The sequence below is a fragment of the Trachurus trachurus genome, assembly GCF_905171665.1.
Source record: "Trachurus trachurus genome assembly, chromosome: 7".
NCBI classification, from domain to species: domain Eukaryota; kingdom Metazoa; phylum Chordata; class Actinopteri; order Carangiformes; family Carangidae; genus Trachurus; species Trachurus trachurus.
In genome coordinates, this window is record NC_139901.1 from 19,726,466 (window position 1) to 19,743,439 (window position 16,974).

At 40.8% G+C, this 16,974-nt stretch overlaps 1 protein-coding gene across 1 annotated transcript; it reads left to right on the forward strand.

Moving 5' to 3' along the window:
• Positions 1 to 765: 765 nt before the first annotated feature.
• Positions 766 to 16,662, forward strand: esyt1a (extended synaptotagmin-like protein 1a). The gene is made up of 31 exons (XM_083976196.1): positions 766 to 1,577; positions 2,530 to 2,571; positions 4,218 to 4,352; positions 4,634 to 4,707; positions 4,887 to 4,959; positions 5,054 to 5,143; positions 5,230 to 5,285; positions 6,947 to 7,067; positions 7,304 to 7,480; positions 7,957 to 8,039; positions 8,219 to 8,267; positions 8,539 to 8,628; positions 9,163 to 9,258; positions 9,352 to 9,423; positions 9,505 to 9,591; positions 9,869 to 10,018; positions 10,518 to 10,700; positions 10,800 to 10,976; positions 11,067 to 11,149; positions 11,264 to 11,312; positions 11,414 to 11,503; positions 12,742 to 12,837; positions 13,063 to 13,134; positions 13,215 to 13,301; positions 13,445 to 13,591; positions 14,519 to 14,649; positions 14,750 to 14,842; positions 14,953 to 15,084; positions 15,168 to 15,273; positions 15,416 to 15,465; positions 15,589 to 16,662. The coding sequence occupies exons 1-31, from the start codon at positions 1,239 to 1,241 to the stop codon at positions 15,614 to 15,616; spliced, it is 3,258 nt and encodes a 1,085-aa protein (XP_083832322.1). The 5' UTR covers positions 766 to 1,238; the 3' UTR covers positions 15,617 to 16,662.
• Positions 16,663 to 16,974: the final 312 nt, after the last annotated feature.

Here is a 16,974-nt window from a genome sequence, read left to right on the forward strand (position 1 = left end):
TACACTTTATGTATGTAGGCTGCTTCAAACATATTCATGATGTGTAATAATGATAAATATGATATAGGCTACATGCGGCATAGGATCATTGATGCTGTAAGGTTGTAAGTGGGACAATGGAAATCTACTGCATTTGCCTTCTCTCCACATTTGCACATTATGTGAATAACGAGGTGGTAACTGGTTATTGTTGCTTGACTGGCTGCATGTTTTTCATGTATTTGTTTGCACAAAGGTTCATCAAACTTTTCACCCGGTGAGCAAACACAGATAATTGGCTGTTGCCTAGAGACCGAAAGCGATTTTAAGTATGCTGTTTCAGTAACCAAGCATAAAGTAAGCTGTAAATGACAAGATGACTCGAGACAGAAACGCTCCTGAAAGTCAGGTTTTCATCATGCTGGATGCAAAATGCTACTACACTATAGAGGTGCGCAAACGTTACTGTGCATGCAACTGGCGCGTGTCCCCGTGTTGTCACGACTCAGTCTGCAGCCTGGACCCTCTGTAGTAGATAATAGAGCGGACAGCACTGTATCAAATACAATGTAGCCTACCGTCACTGTGAATGAACCTGCAGGTGCTGTCACGCTCAGCTGATGGTGCTGCTGCAGTGGAGATGAGCGCTTGCGCGTGCAAGGAGGATTTATTCTGGTTATGTAAAAAAGATAACGGGTTGAGCAACCTGCAATTGCTTTAGGAACTGTTTTATTGGCTGCTCTCATTTTACATGACCATGATGATGTTTTTTCATCTTTTTTTTTTATTTTTTTTTTTAGAAATACCAACTGTATTGCTCTGTGCTCTGACTTTTACATTACAGTAATGCGCTCAGCTGTAAAGCTGTACGTCGCTCCGCCCGAGGCTGTGCGTGACGCTACAAGTTAAATCTTGGCTTTAGGTTTCTCCACGACTTAATGGGAAGGAGGGTTTCGAACAGAGCCCGCCCTCGCTGGTCTTGGTCTCTGCTTGCCCCGCACAGTTATAAAGAAGCTGTGCACGCAAATGAAACACGGAATAGTCAGTTTCAGTATCCTGCGGAACTGAGGGGGAGGGCAGCGAAGACAAGCTCAGTGATCATGATTCAACGGATCGAAACCAGCTCTTTATCTCTGATCCCTCGATGGTTTGTATTATAAGCCAGGGGGAAGTCTTCACTTGCGCTTGCCACTTCGTCACAGAGGCAGAATAGGAGCAGAAGGCCAGCTCGATCCGGTGAAGCCAAACGGAAACCTGCGATGCCAGCTGTGGATGCGGAGCCGGGCATGGGTAGGGGCACGGCGGCCGCAGTAGCACCACCACCACCGGCCTTATCGGACCAACCCCCCGGTGAACGCGCAGTCACTGTGCTGTGGTCGTTTGGAAAATGCCTGGGTGCGCTCCTGCCGGTGTACCTGGCCGGATACTATGGCTTCAGCATCAGCGTTGTCCTGCTCGGTCTGATGATCTACATGGGGTGGAAACACAGCCGACTGGAGAAAGTGATGCGGCTGAAGTCTGCCATGTACCTCCTGGAGAACGAGAAGGCGTTCACCACTGAGAGGGTCTTCAGAACCAAAAGGGATTTACCTCCCTGGGTAAGGAGCTGTGTGTATTAACACCTTTAACAGGCTCACCGCCCACCGTGCTAATGCTTTGCAGTTTTCTGTCACCTGTCACATCTGTCACATCTGCTATATCTGCCAGGGTGAACTTGAGCTGCATCTCAGATACTCTGCACCACAGTCATAGTAGCTATGCTCTTTACAGGAATACACTGTTACTCATATTTGCCCAGGAGCCCCATGAGCACATATGACAAGGACACTTTTTTAAAATTCTTGGCAACATTAATGAGTATGCCCACAAAGGTCCCTTTTGTTCACTGTGTTTTCCTCCTGTGTCAGACCAGCCCCATATTTAGACATTCTCTATGTGCAGTGCCTGGGGACTAGGTCTGAACTGCTGCCACAGAAAGGAATGTGAAACGAACATGTTAGATGAGGTGTTTGTGGTGGTGTAAAGGTGCAAAATATGACACTGACACTGAGGAGAACTGGCACTAAGTAAACAGCAGTGACAATGTTTCTTAGATTGGTTGATTCTCTCTGTGTTTCCTTTTCCTGTTTCAATACTGCTGCATGCTGCTTTTTTTGTTGTTGCAAAACTTGATGACTCATAAACATCCCTCAGAGCAGAGCAGAGCAGAGCCAGTGACCAGGACCACCATATCTGGATAGAGAGTGGAAGAGAGAGTATAAATTGTGTGTGTGCATGTGTGTGTGTGTCTGTGCGTGCTGATAGGCCTAATCTGTCATCTCAAGTCTCTGTGCAAAGGCTGATTTGCAGTATGTGCATAACATTTAAACAGAGTAGAACTTCTCCTGAACTTTACTCAAGTATTTATCACTGTGTGTGCACGTGTAAAAACATTATACCTAAAAAAAGAACCACCTCAAGTATTTTAACTGCTCTTCACACAGTCAAATGTGATTTCACACTACTGTGTCATTTTTGAGTTCATGCCTGAGCCATATTACTTGTCCACAGATCAACTTTCCAGATGTGGAAAAGGTGGAGTGGCTGAATAAGGTATGTTTTATTCCATTTACATCACAATGCATGGTAGCAGCTGTATATTTGCACATGAGGAGTTTATCTTTTTTGCTGTAATAATCTATTCCAATTTGCAGCAGTTAAGGAACTGCAGTGTTTCACTCAGCTGAACTTTGAGCAAAGCAAACAAAACAACAAATTGTTTCTAGATAAGGTGTCCACGATTCACTTGAGCAGCGCCAACAGTAGCTAGAACGCATCACATTTCATATCAAGATAAAAGACACTTGCGTGGCCTGTAAGTGACCCATCTCCAGCTGCAGCCTCTCCATCAGAGCAGATAATCTAATGGTGTAATTAAGAGTCAGGAAGAGTGACCATGATCATATTGCAGTCTCTTTGTCTCTGTCAGTACAGTAACCTCACATCAGCTCAGGGCAAGTGTGGATGTGAATACTAATAACACAAAGCAGCCTTTCTGGAGAGAAAAATGTGATGAAGTTGGTGACAGAAGGAGCAGTTTGTAGGATGGCAATTTTCTGGGCTCATCTTTCCCCAGCCGACGTCTATCCCTCACGCTTCCTGACATGTGATCCAGCCGCCCACACTTGCCCTTCTCTCCTGCAAGTGTAAACAAACATACATCAGCCTCCGAATGTTCTCTCCCTGTATTATGTTTAACAACTTAAAGGAAGTGCCCGCAGCACAAACAGAGCTGATAATGACTGAGAGTCATGTAAATGAAAAAGTCCCAGAGGAGCTGACTTTTATGGGATGCATTATTGCTACCTGCATTTCCATAACAGTGTGGTGGTTGAGGTCAGGGAATTGGTAAACACTCACCTACAGAACTTGATACACTGACACGTTGAAGCCAACACAGTGTGAGGCTGTGCAGTAATAACACTGACACACTGATCTAATGCTTTCTGCTTCATGTCCATTAATTAGATTTGTTAATGTTCCCTTTAACCTTAGGTAAATATTTATTCATGATTGCTTTCTTTTAGAAAGTTAATTATCTATATATGTTGAGTTTTGTTCTTTCCTTTAGACAAATGTCATATGTTTGCTTGTTTCAGGTTACAGGAGTCATTCATAGGATTATTCATTTGAAGTGCACATATTTTTAATGTAATTACTTCCAAGGTGTATTGATCTTTCTAGGGTATTTATAGGAAATGACCAAATGAAGTAAAGCTTTGCTGATCAATTGTTATGCTAATCTTTTTAATTTTATGGCAGCCTGATGTTTTTACAGATGAACAACTGGAGGGCACTCCATTCATTTGTTTAATAACCATTCTTGCTGAATTATTGATGGTTGAGTGATTTCAATACAGTTTCAGTTCCACCTTCTGATCAGATGAGAGGCCTTTCAACCTCAAGCCAAACAGTTTGTGATCAAGGCTTTGTGTTGCATTTGTGTTAATGGTTCTTTGTTATTTGCTGTCATCTTCTGGTCAATATTTGTTTTATTTACATTAAGCCCTTTACTGTGACTAAGCCTTTGTAATTCATTGTTACACAGATAATTATAAACACTACATTTGATTACATTAACCATTTTATAATTGAAAAAATATATACATCTTTTATTTCAATAAACATTCAGTCATTGCTTCACTCTTTTTAAAACCTTTAAAGGAAAATAATGCATGTCCATTTGTTCTGTTATGTAGATCCTGCAGCAGGCTTGGCCCTTTGTTGGCCAGTATCTGGAGAAGTTGCTAGTGGAAACCATCGCTCCTGCCATCCGTGCTTCCAGTATTCATCTGCAGACTCTCAGCTTTACCAAAGTCAACATAGGAGATAAGGTACTGCTCTGTCCTGAAAAGAGCTCTTAATCCTGTGAATCAGGAACCAGGACCTTTATGGACCATGAAAACACAGTGAAGCATGGCAGTACTTGTGTTAGTAATGTGTATGTAATGGAACTGCAATATTAGTCTCATTAAGCTTTTCATTACAGGCATAAAAATGATGAATTCATTACAGTGACTGATATGTTTCATGTGATCTCTTCTAATATGATTTTATAGTCTCTATGAGTCTTGTTTGTTGTGTGCGTATTTAACAGCAGCTGCTTTGTTCGCAGGCTCTGAAGGTTGTTGGTGTAAAAGCTCACACAGAACATGATAAGAGACAAGTTATGTTGGATTTGTACCTGAGGTGATGTATCACAACTTTTAGTCCCTTCTGTTGCTTGTGCATTGTCCTTATCTGTCACAGCAGATCATTGTTAACTTAGCACAGGAAAGAGATTGTATATCATCAACAGCTTTTTCATAGCTCATATCAACTTCTTCATTCGGTTGCACTTGTGTTGATGTGTCATATATTTTTTGCAGCTATGCTGGTGATGTGGAAGTTAATGTTGAAATCAAAAAGTACTTCTGCAAAGCCGGGGTGAAAGGAATCCAGGTAGAAGAATGAATTCTTAACACATTCCCTGCTCACTGCTTGCTGTATTTGAGTGTCCTAAAAACATTTTAAATGTTGAATTTTCTCTGTTCAGCTCCACGGGAAGTTGCGTGTGATCCTTGAGCCTTTGATTGGAGATGTGCCACTGGTTGGAGCCATTACAATGTTCTTCATCCGCAGGCCTGTGAGTGTTTTCAGTTTCCTTCTGCATTGTTATCGCAAGGCGTAAACGTACTCATATGCCATTGTTTGTATTTGTATCGTGTGTAGAAACTCGACATCAACTGGACGGGGCTCACCAACCTGCTGGACATCCCAGGGCTCAAGTGAGTTCCTATGATAGAGCTCTGTGTACATTTAATGTTTAATTTTATGAAGAGTTCAAGTTGCAGGACTGTTTTGGTCTGCAGTAAAGTTTGAGTTTTGCACTTTTTGGACTTAGTGTAATTGATAAAACGGAGGATTTATTATTTACTTAGCAACTAGGATCAAAGAGGATTTCCTAGAATTTAAAGGAGTTGCAAGAACTGAAACTGAAACAGACAGCAGTGCTGTCTGTTTACTGACAAATCTGTGTGTTCATGTCCTTAAAGGATAAGGGTGGCAGTATGATTCATTTTTTCTCTTGTCAGCAAATCCCATGAAAAGCCAAAAGCCAACAAGGACATGATCCTATTATTATTGCCTGTGAAGCCAGCGCCTGATATAGCTTATTTCTCTGAGCCATAGACCTTCACTGTGAGCAGTGAGCCTCCTTCACTAAAATTGGCACTAGTTTATTCTACGTAAAAGAAATAATTCCAGATCAAGTGGTAGAGTGATGTACTTATATGTTGACAGTCCTGCAGTAAACTCTGGACAGAGCCAGCCACTGTTTGCTGTTTGTACATTTTTTACATACGTTAATTCCCAAAGTAATTAGTACAGTAAATACCCTCAAAAAATGCATGCTAAAAAAAGCTGACAACACATGAAGTGTATTTAGAAAAATGTTCACAGCTTTATCTCGCGGTTAAACAGTCTTATTCTTAGGAAAATAGTGTTATGCTGTATATCAGGTGTTTTAATCAGAAAGTGCATCATATCGCTCTGCTTCTGTGCAGGTAAAACATTGACTCTGTGGAAGTACCTAACACAACCCAGTGTCAAATAACCTGTGCTCAACAGAGCAGAATTATGTATTAGTCCACCCCAAACCCCCCAAATACCCATCCTCTGATACAGAAATATGTAGCCTACTAATAACTGTATTTCCCTGCTGTTTTACAAAATTACTTAGTCATTTTAAAGTAAAAGTTCTTATATATGTGACCTATTTTGCCTACACAGTAGGAACAAAGGAGTAGAACAGAAAAGCTAAGGAGGCCAGAAAATCTCAAGAGACAAATTTAACACCTTGCTGGTTTTATCCTTTTCATGTGATTTACTGAAAATAAGAAAACATTGAAAGATGCCAAACTCATTCTTTAAGCTGTTCAAAGTTTAAGCTGTGATGGTGTTCTTGTATTCAACAAGTAATACTATGTCTCCATACATATGCTGCATATACAGGTAGTTTTTAAAGTCCATAATGTAAGAGCATAATGTGGCCAATGTAGAATCAAATAAATACAGTAGAATATGATTCTAAACTAATGGGAAGCATATTTGACATTGATATTCAATGTAATTGATTCTACACTGTATGTGTTACGATCTTTTGTTAATTAAAGCATTGTCTGAGGTAAATTTGTCACTGGCACATCAGCCTCCTCTGGCAATACTTTCAGTGATATTTTTCAAATTGCCCTCCTCCTGTAAATAAGCCGACAGCATTTCAGAGTGGTCTGTCCTATTTAGCCAAATGGGTTCTGTCGTTTTTTTTAGTCTGAACCTGGACATCAAGTTATTTATGCATGTTCACATTGTCAGTGGTAGTACATAGCTTGTCTGTCTGTGTGTCCCTCCCCTGTGTGTCCCCAAACATCGTCCTTGCATTCATTTGCAGTGCCATGTCGGACACTATGATAATGGATGCAATAGCCTCCTTCCTGGTGCTCCCCAATCGTCTCACTGTTCCCCTGGTGGCCGACCTGCACGTTGCGCAGCTCCGCTCCCCTCTCCCAAGGGTAACTGTCTCAATAATAAATGGCCTGGTGACACACGGGCCACCCCAGACTGAAGCAGTTCAGTCTGAGATTATTAGTTGCAAGCAAACACATACTGTAGCCTGGAAGTCATATTAAGAAATTCACATTGTGAATACATGAAAACATGTCTTATGAAGATTCCAGTCGTCTAATATTTTGGATTTTCTCCATGCTTTCTTGTGTTTTTCTGCATGTGAACTCCCTACACATGTTAGGGAGTTGTGCGTATCCATCTGCTGGAGGCTGAGGACCTGACTGCTAAGGATACTGTCATCAGAGGCTTGATTGATGGGAAATCGGACCCATACGCCGTTCTGCGTGTGGGAACCCAGATCTTCACCTCTCATCATGTAGACAGCAACCTGAACCCACAGTGGAGGGAGATGTTTGAGGTGAGAGAGGCTGCAGGAAGGAAAATAAAACCAACACTGAGCTAAAACCAAAGAAGAGATGTACGATCTGTGTTAAAAGTTATAGCTTGGTGCTGGGGGACTTGCTTCATAAGGATTGCACACAAGTATTTGTTGTAAGTAAGTATGTCGCAGCACTTCAGAGATAAAGAGCTTTGTGATGATTTTATCTTCTCCCCTGGAAACAGGAAGCTGCTGTTTCTGAGATAAGGTTTTGCAAAAATTGTTTTCTCAGGGTCACATTGCTCTTTTCTTGTGCTTGGTGAAATCCAAGCACTGAACAATGAATAGATATTAAATTATTAAATGTACTGAGCACAAATATAAGAGGTTTCTTGCCATTGTGATTCTGTTTGCATGTCCTTGTGCTATTGTGTCACGTGTGGTTGTATCTATATTTGTGTATTTGTTGTGTCTATGTGTGTATTTGTCCATTTATGTGTGTGTATGTGTGTCAGGTGATTGTCCATGAAGTACCTGGTCAGGAGTTGGAAGTGGAAGTATTTGACAAAGACCCAGACCAGGATGACTTCCTGGGGAGGTAGCTTACTCATTCTCACTCATTCACTCTCTCTGTGTCTCTATGTGCTTCTCATCTCATTTCCATCTCTGCTCTCGACACATTGGGCCATGATTCTGTTAAAATGAACGAAATCAATGTCTTTAATTCAAGGCTTCATTGATTCTCCCCCTACCTCTCTCCATCTCTCTCTCTTTCAGGGTCAAGGTGGATCTTGATATTGTAAAGAAGGCCAGAGTTGTGGATGATGTGAGTAGTGATACTGAAGTTAAACTGGATCCATTACTTTAACAATAATAAAGAATAACCACGAGAACACAGTTATTATGCCAGGAAAATAAGTACTGACTAAGACTTCAGTAATCCTGGTAGCATGTGACACTACAGAACCCATGAGCTTCCTCGTGATCGTCTCTGATCTCATCACCTTCAATAGTGACCCCTGTCTACTCTCATAGAAATCAGCCAGATGAGAAAAATGTGTTTTTATATTAAACCAGCCTTCTGTTTTTGTAAACAGTGGTTCAATCTGAGGGACGTCCCATCTGGCAGTGTCCACCTCCGGCTGGAGTGGCTCTCTCTGCTGTCCTCTGCTGACAGACTGAGTGAGGTGAGTCTGTGGCTGACGAACCTACTGGGACTCAGTAGACCATCTTTAGGTTGCGGTGCTGACAAACTGATGTGCTGGTGATTATCAGAGGCAAAACTTATTGATGTTATCACGATTTAATTAATTCATATAGCCTTGATTTAGCAAAACAAAAAGCTGAAGTGGGATTGAAAATCTCTATATCAAAGAATTATTCAGCCCAAATCTGTCACAGTCAGAATAAAACAAATATGCAACTCAATAAGTACATGAGTAAAAATAAAAATAAAATGTGGCCAAGATCAGGCGAAAGATTACAAAAACACTCCAAACTGGCCCCTTTGGTCTTAAAGGTTTTTAGCAATGACTATTATGATATGATGTATCATATTATGTTTAACATATCAAATACATTTTGTATTCATTCTTTGTTAAACCTGACAAATTCATCTTGGGAACAATAGTGATGGTAAAATTGTTTTGGCTTTGGACTTTTAGAGGTCCAGATTATTTTCCTTACATGCTCTTTAGCTCCATCTGTTGTTCTTCTATCAGGTGATCCAGATGAATCAGAACCTGACCAGTAAGACAGCCGATCCTCCATCTGCTGCCATTTTAGCCATCTATCTTGACCAAGCTCACCAACTGCCTGTAAGATCACAAATATTTCACATACTGCCATGTACTGTTGTATACCCTACATTTTAGTGTGTCACCCATATTGATATATTTAATTAATTTTAGATGAGAAAAGGAAACAAGGACCCGAGCCCAATGGTGCAGATTTCCATTCAGGATACAACTAAAGAGAGCAAGGTAAGAATAAAACTGAAACTATTTATTTCTACCTCAAACAAAAGTGAGTGTAATGAATGGTTTCCCTGCCTTTTTCTCCAGACTTGTTACGGGACTAACAGCCCTGCGTGGGAGGACGCTTTTACCTTCTTCATTCAGGATCCTCGCAAACAAGACATTGACATTCAAGTAAGTCAGTAGAGGGGAAATGATTAAACGCACCAATTAAGCTTGTTGTAAATATTTTACATATGTTAATTCCCAAGGTGCTAGAGTAATTAGTACAGTAAATACCTTATTGATTTTCTCCGGTTGTGATCAATTTTTCCTCTTAATCTCTGTGATCTCTCTGTTAACGCACTCTCTTCTTTTTACACTGCTCCCTTGGTGACTTTTGCTTCTTCAGCTGGTTTTCATTCTCACTGTGTGTCTCTTATGCCTGTTTTTTTCTTTCTTGTGTAATCAGGTCAAAGACGACGACCGTGCTCTGTCCCTGGGCAGTCTCACCATCCCTCTGACCCGTATTCTGGCAACCTCTGAACTCACCATGGACCAGTGGTTCCAGCTGGAGGATTCTGGTTCAGCCAGCCGCATCTACATCAAAATAGTGCTTAGGGTTAGTACTGCACTGATGATCTTTAACATGTGCTGGGCAGTGAAGTAAATAAGGGAGATGTGCATTCAAGCCCTGTTTGTAGAACTAACCTGTCTGTGTGTGGAAGGCTTTGTCGCCCCACCAGCACCCAAAGGACAGGGAAGATATCATCTGACCCATGTTTATGTATCACACTCATCACATCACAACACAACAAAGCAGCAATGTGAAATTCAAATTTAGCATCTGTGTGTTTGTCAGCCATTTTGGACAGAAGACTTAAGAACATAGAGTTCACAAAATGCATCATGATGCTATGAATGTTTGAATCTACCCATTTACATGTCTGAACTTTACACTAAATTAGACCATCCACTGGCTTCGGCCTCACGCGTATCACCTCTTCTCTGCCAATCCTGAACTAAAGAAGCTTATTCTAAGAACCAGAAGTGAAATAAATTATTGATCAATTTACTGTTTGATGTCTGCTCCTCATAACCTCTTACTTGCCTCATTCTAGGTTTTGTGGCTAAGTGAAGATGCCACTCCTACAACTCCGTCTCCTCGCCCTTCATCCTCTGGATCCGGGGTGAGTCCGGGGGGGATCACATCAGAGGTGAACCCCACAGGACCCGGTGGGTTAGCTAAACCTCAACCAGCACGTCCGCAGAACACCACACCCGACCCAGAGTTTGCAACTGAGGTGAACGTTCTTTACCTACAGTAGAGTCAAACAGCAGCTGATGCCACTCAGTCTCTCAAACTGTTGTGCACCAGTGTTTTGACATTGCTCTTCTCACAGGGAGTGCTGCGTATTCACCTGGTAGAGGCCCAAAACCTGATAGCCAAGGACAACTTCATGGGGGGCATGGTGAAGGGGAAGAGTGACCCCTACGTCAAGATCCGTGTGGCTGGTATTACCTTCCGCAGCCACACCATCAAAGAGAACCTCAATCCCACCTGGAATGAGCTCTTTGAGGTATTACCTTTGTTTGATGCTTGAGTTGTTGAGTCTTTTCTGATAAAATCATTAGGTCTTAGATTAGATTTCTTTTTCTCTATGATTTAGGTGATTTTGACGCAGCTTCCTGGTCAGGAGATTCAGTTTGAGTTGTTTGACAAGGACCTCGACCAGGACGACTTCCTTGGAAGGTGTGTTCATGCTTTACAAATATAAATTACACTGCTGTGGGCTGGATGTGTCATTACTAGAAAAAAAAGTTAGTTAAAAGGAGGATAAAATATTACTTGTTCCTGTCTTTACAGGTTCAAGCTGAGTCTAAGAGATATCATCAGCGCACAGTTCATCGATACGGTGTGTAACACAAGGCCGAAAACATTTCATCATATACAGTAACTTGTACTCATTAGCAAATAATGTTAAAATGCAACATTTCTGTTGAAATTCTCTTCCAGTGGTACACTTTAAATGATGTGAAGTCAGGCCGAGTTCACCTGGTGCTGGAGTGGCTGCCCAGAATCTCTGATCTACCCAGACTGGAGCAGGTTACATATTTATTTTTTTGTATTTTCAATCTATTTACATATTTCAAGGCAACAGACAATTGATGAGTAATTATAATAAAACTTAAAAGTCTGGACTCCTCTTTAGGTTTTTAAAACAATTGCTACTGCTCAAGGTTTTTAAGTACATTTTTGGGGCTTTTTGCCTTTAATTGATAGCGCAGCAAAGAGAGACAGGAAATGGGGAGGCAGAGAGAGAGGGAGAATGACACGCAGCACAGGGTCGCCCGAGTCGAGATTCAATACAGGACCGGCTGCAGCAAGGCCTTTAAATATACAGTATAGCCTCTGTAAAATAATGATTAACTGAGTTGCAATCTTATTGCAACTCAAGTTTTATAATGATAAATAAAAATAAAACCACAGGTACACATATGATACTAACAAAGTACACATATGATACACATATGATACTAACAAATTCACATTAGACAATAAAGAATTTTAAGGTTTATTATACTAGATCCAGCTCTACCATAATTTTTCAAAGCTTATGTGTGTAATCATCACATGAAGATAACTTACAAGATAAACACTTATTTTTCAAGTCAAGTTAATACGAGGCTTTGCAGACAAAATCTACCAAATCATGTGAATATCTGCTAACATAACAATCTTTCCAGTATGAAATCCCCACTTTGTGTTTCCAGTGACTGTGGTACTTTTAGACGAGGGATACTTTCCTTTGAAGGTTTTGTTTGTGGCTGAGATAGAATAACAGTAATAAGATACCCACATGATTTGTCTAACCTTATATTAATTTCAACTGACCTTTAAAGTGCATTTTTGCTCAGAATAAATATTGTAGATTTTAGACCCCCGTCTTTTGAAGTGGTGTTGTGTTAGGCACACTGCTTCACAACCAGTTGGTACAGAAGGAATGATAACAGTAAGCTTGAAAATGTCAAAACCTATTCTTCAGATAATGCTTCTTGTGCCATGGGAGCCCAGAGCTGTTGTTTTCTTGCAGTGTTGTTTGGTTGCTATGGCAGATACAACAGTTTCTAATCATAAGGAGAAAAAAAAACACTTTTGTGGTTCACAGTTGGACAGTGCTTTGCAGATGCAACAGATGGGTTGTGTGGTATATTTATATAACAATGACTTTGTGTTGCTAAACAACTTAACTAGAACTTTCATAATGCACTTTCATTGCACATAGTGTCATATTAATACTTTCACTCTTTCTCTTTCTCTGTATCATTCACTGCTTTCTACAGATCCTGCAGTACCATTCCCAGCTGTCTTTCCAGAACAAGGTTCTGCCATCAGCAGCTATACTGTTTGTGTATGTGGAGCGTGCCCATGGCCTGCCGGTGAGATCATGTCCACCAGTCCTTTGGGTTTTATTTGTTGTTTAATATGATGTGTTTCTCCTCTCCCAAGCACAGTAACTGCTTTTAGTGGCACTGTATTGCACAGAGCACTGTAGTGTGTTAGTACAGCTGCATGCTCGTTGACTTATCAAAACACTGGTATTGTAATGTGTTGTGTTGTTGTAACAATTTTTGTGTTATGTAATCCCTTGTGTGACACTAAAGCTGAAGAAGAGTGGGAAGGATCCAAAAGTCGGAGCTGAGATTAGTCACAAAGGTGTTGTATACAAAACCAAGGTAGGAACACAGCTTTCACATCGAGCTTATGTATACATGCAAGAAAGAAACAGTTTGTTGACAAAAGTCATTTTCCCAAGGTCTGTGAACGCTCGACATCTCCTCGATGGGATGAAGCCTTTCATTTTCTGGTTCGTGATCCCAGAGATGAAACACTCACAGTCAAGGTGAGAATCATTGACAAAACTACTTTTTGTCTGAACCTTGTGGCTGCAAGGCTGTTAAACTTGTCAAAACTCTTGATAATATACACACTTTGAAAGAAGACTAAAACATCTTTGTTCACCCATCTGTGTGTGTTTTCATTCAGCTCTCACACAACTGGGGCCAAGCCCTCGGGTCCTTGACACTTCCTCTCAGAGAGGTGCTTTCTGAGCCGGGCTTGGTGCTGGATCGCTGGCTTAATCTGGATGGAGCTCTGCCAGAGAGCCAGATCCTACTGAGGGCCACACTCAAGGTGCTGACAAATATACTACTTACAATACAGTCTGTGTTCATGTGACTGGACTTTGCTAGAGTCCTGATTGTGATTTACTCTGTATCACTTGATTTTGCGTCACTGTCTCTGTGTTTAGTCAATGTTGCAAAACATTGTATTTAATCTAGGTCATTACGTGGACCACTGACGTCTCACAGAAAACCTGCACATTGTCACTGTTCTCACATTGTCCTACATTTTAGGCTAAGGCAAGAGGCAATTTAGCTTAGCTTAATTTAGCTTAGCATAAAGACTGGGGACAGGTGTAAACTAGTAGCCTTTGTCCAAAGGAAAGAAAATCCATTCGCCACCACTGGGGCTCACAGATTAACAATTTACACCTTGCGTAGAAATGCCAAGTTGTGGTTTCCCATGCATCTCTACTGGTTTCCTGCCAACGCAACGATGACAATCAGTCTCCAGGAAGTACACACGTTGTACAACAAACAGTCCTTATGAAACCCCATTCCCCTTGAACACCTCACATTGATGGCCTCTTTATTTTTCAGAATTCAAGTTGTTCATCACGAAAGTTTTAAGAATTCAATCAGTCACTGGGAGTTTATTTATTTATAGCAATCAATTCCAGTTTGTGTTGAAGCTGTTTTAGGGAGCTCTTGATTCAACTTTATGACCATTTTGGATTCTGTGGTGCTGTTGAATAAAGAGGTGTGTTTTTTTAATTCATCCACCACTTTTATATCAGTGAACATAAGCTGAGTAGCAGACACGAAAATTACATCCTAATGACAAAAACAGCAGCAATAAAAAAACAAACATTATAACCTTCATGAGGAAGGATTTATTGCAAGAACACTGCATTTGTTTTGGTGATGTGTGCCTTATAAATTGTGTACTTGTGTAGCTGTAATTCCATATAGTAGCGATGATTTCCATATCCTACAGATCTTGGACACCCAGCTGGTGGCGTGTCGCAGCAGGGCTCCAGGGGATGCTAATGATGGCAACGACGAGGAAGTCGTCCCCAGATGGGTTCCATCCCATCTAGACCTCAGACACAGAGGTGGCTTCTCCATGTGAGTCACACGCACAGGTGTCAATTCCCTGTTGTGGAGTCATTGTTTTTGCTTATGTATCACCAAAATGACGGTCACATTTTCTCAACTGTGTCTTCAGAGTCAATGATTCAACCACAGCTGGCCAGGTGAAGCTGTACCTGGGCTACTCCACAGAGGAGAGCAGGCTTTTCATCACTGTTCACTCCTGCAGGTCTCTATCCGATTCAATCATGATTCATTCATTCACTTTTTGAAACATCGCATTTTTGATCCAGAGCAGCCAGCGTCATTATTCTACATGTTGTGAATATGACTGTACAGATCCCTGTCAGCCTGCTCCAAGGATGGTGCCGACCCTTATGTTTCCTTCATCTTACTGCCTGACAAGAAGGGGACGACCAAGAGAAGAACTGCCACCAAGAAGAGGGACCTCAACCCAGAGTTCAACGAAAGGTAAGACAAACCAATAACACACTCATGATAGTGAAAGAAATGATGAAAGGATGTTAATTGACCTTTTCTGTCACTTTCTCTAGGTTTGACTTTGACCTCTCTCTGGAGGAGTCCACACAGAGAAAACTGGACCTCTCAGTGAAGAACAACGTCTCCTTCATGAGCAGAGAGAGGGAGCTTATCGGCAAGGTATATATCATCACATCACATATTAAATGCAGTTGGTTATCTCTCACGCTCACACTCTTGGTGTTGACATAGCTACTATCACAGGACACAAGACAAACAGAATGTGTGAGTCATCCTCTTTTTGTCTCCTTGTTGCTCTCAGTTGCAGCTGGACCTGGACCAAATAGACCTTAAGACTGGTGTCACACAATGGTAATAATTTCTATTTTTCCTACTGAATAATACTTAGTATCAGTGTAATATTAGTACTTATTGTTATTATTATTTTGTAACATAACATATTAAGAACAAACTGTATCCTCTCTGTGTTTGCAGGTACGATTTGGCTGCAGAGACCAACTAGAAGAACCTATTCTTGATCTTAAGTACTATATAACGATAAGTGTTGCTTCTGTGATCTGTGATTTGTGTTTGTATATTCAGCTTAAATGAAAAAATTTCCACCATCACTGAAGAAAAAAATATTGACATCATGTACATGCTTCACGGCAAACACTGTCCACAAGTATTTATAACACTTTACATGTAGCTTATCATCCATAAAGTGTTAACTGTGCTAAGGCCACTCTGTCTCGGACAGATTCTTCAGTAGAATATTTTGGCTGAGTAGATATTTGATAAAAATGCAACTATGTTGCATGACCTACCGAGTTTATATGTTTAAAAGCATTTACTGTACAAGTCCTCTTTGAATTTTATTTACAAAGGGCTTGAGCTGTGGTTACTATCCTGAGGTGTGACAGTGTTTTGTGGATTTACAGCATCCTGCACAACTGAAAGTGATTCTTTAAATTTTTATTTTTACAATCTTCAAACAATTCCCAAGATTATTTTGTTTATATGCATTTATATCATTGCCTTAAGTATTACAAAACTGTGCACAGTTTGTCAATGTTTATGAATTATGTTCCAGATGAAGTTTTATATGTTTTAAAAAGAGCTTTCTGAAAGTTACTTTTATAAATCAAAGTATTACAAACGTAGACCCTCACATTACCACTGAGAACAGAGGTACGGTACTGTAAGCAGAGTCTGAATCACTGTGCTTTTATGAAGAGAAAACTTTGTAGATACTGAAAACTCATCGCTGGTGTTCTTACACCCAAAGGCTTCTTTGTGTTTGTAAGTGTTTGTAGCGCTGAATGCAACAGGCCAATACCGTCGGCCACGTTTTTATTTAGCTTTTTGAGCTAAACAGCCACGAGAATCATGCAAATATTGAGATAGCTTCCACGTAGCACCACCGTCACCTCACCACAACATTTATACTCTGATTTGTGGTCGTGGAAAGAAAATAGTGTTTAAATGTCAGTGATGAAGAAGAAACCTGCAGTGCTTTGACATAATTTGAACATGTAGCTGCTGAACTTCTTGATTAAAGTTTGCACTCTCATGAACCAAATCAGTTTTGCTGCTTTTTTATTTTTGCCTCACACTAATAAAAAAAGAAAGAAAAAAATATATAATTTAGGGTGATTTTGATAACATGTCATAGTCGTATGTCGCCACTAGGTCGCGATAAAACACCGACAAAACCTCACGTCTCCGTCCAGCTGCATGTGGGCTCACTGCCTCCAGATGTGAGGGTGGGGCGGGGTAAACCAACATCAATTGATTGACGTGTATTTGAGCGAACGGGAACGCCGCATGCCCCCCCTTCGAGCGGGGGCGGGGCTACAGAAGAAAACCTGCCCTCTGAGT

Bases quoted from the DNA above. Each gene is read 5' to 3' on its own strand.
- esyt1a (XM_083976196.1), top strand. From the start codon at position 1,239: ATGCCAGCTGTGGATGCGGAGCCGGGCATGGGTAGGGGCACGGCGGCC. The intron at 13,302-13,444 runs GTGAGAATCATT...GTTTTCATTCAG, and splicing joins ATGAAACACTCACAGTCAAG to CTCTCACACAACTGGGGCCA. The intron at 15,274-15,415 runs GTATATATCATC...TGTTGCTCTCAG, and splicing joins AGAGGGAGCTTATCGGCAAG to TTGCAGCTGGACCTGGACCA.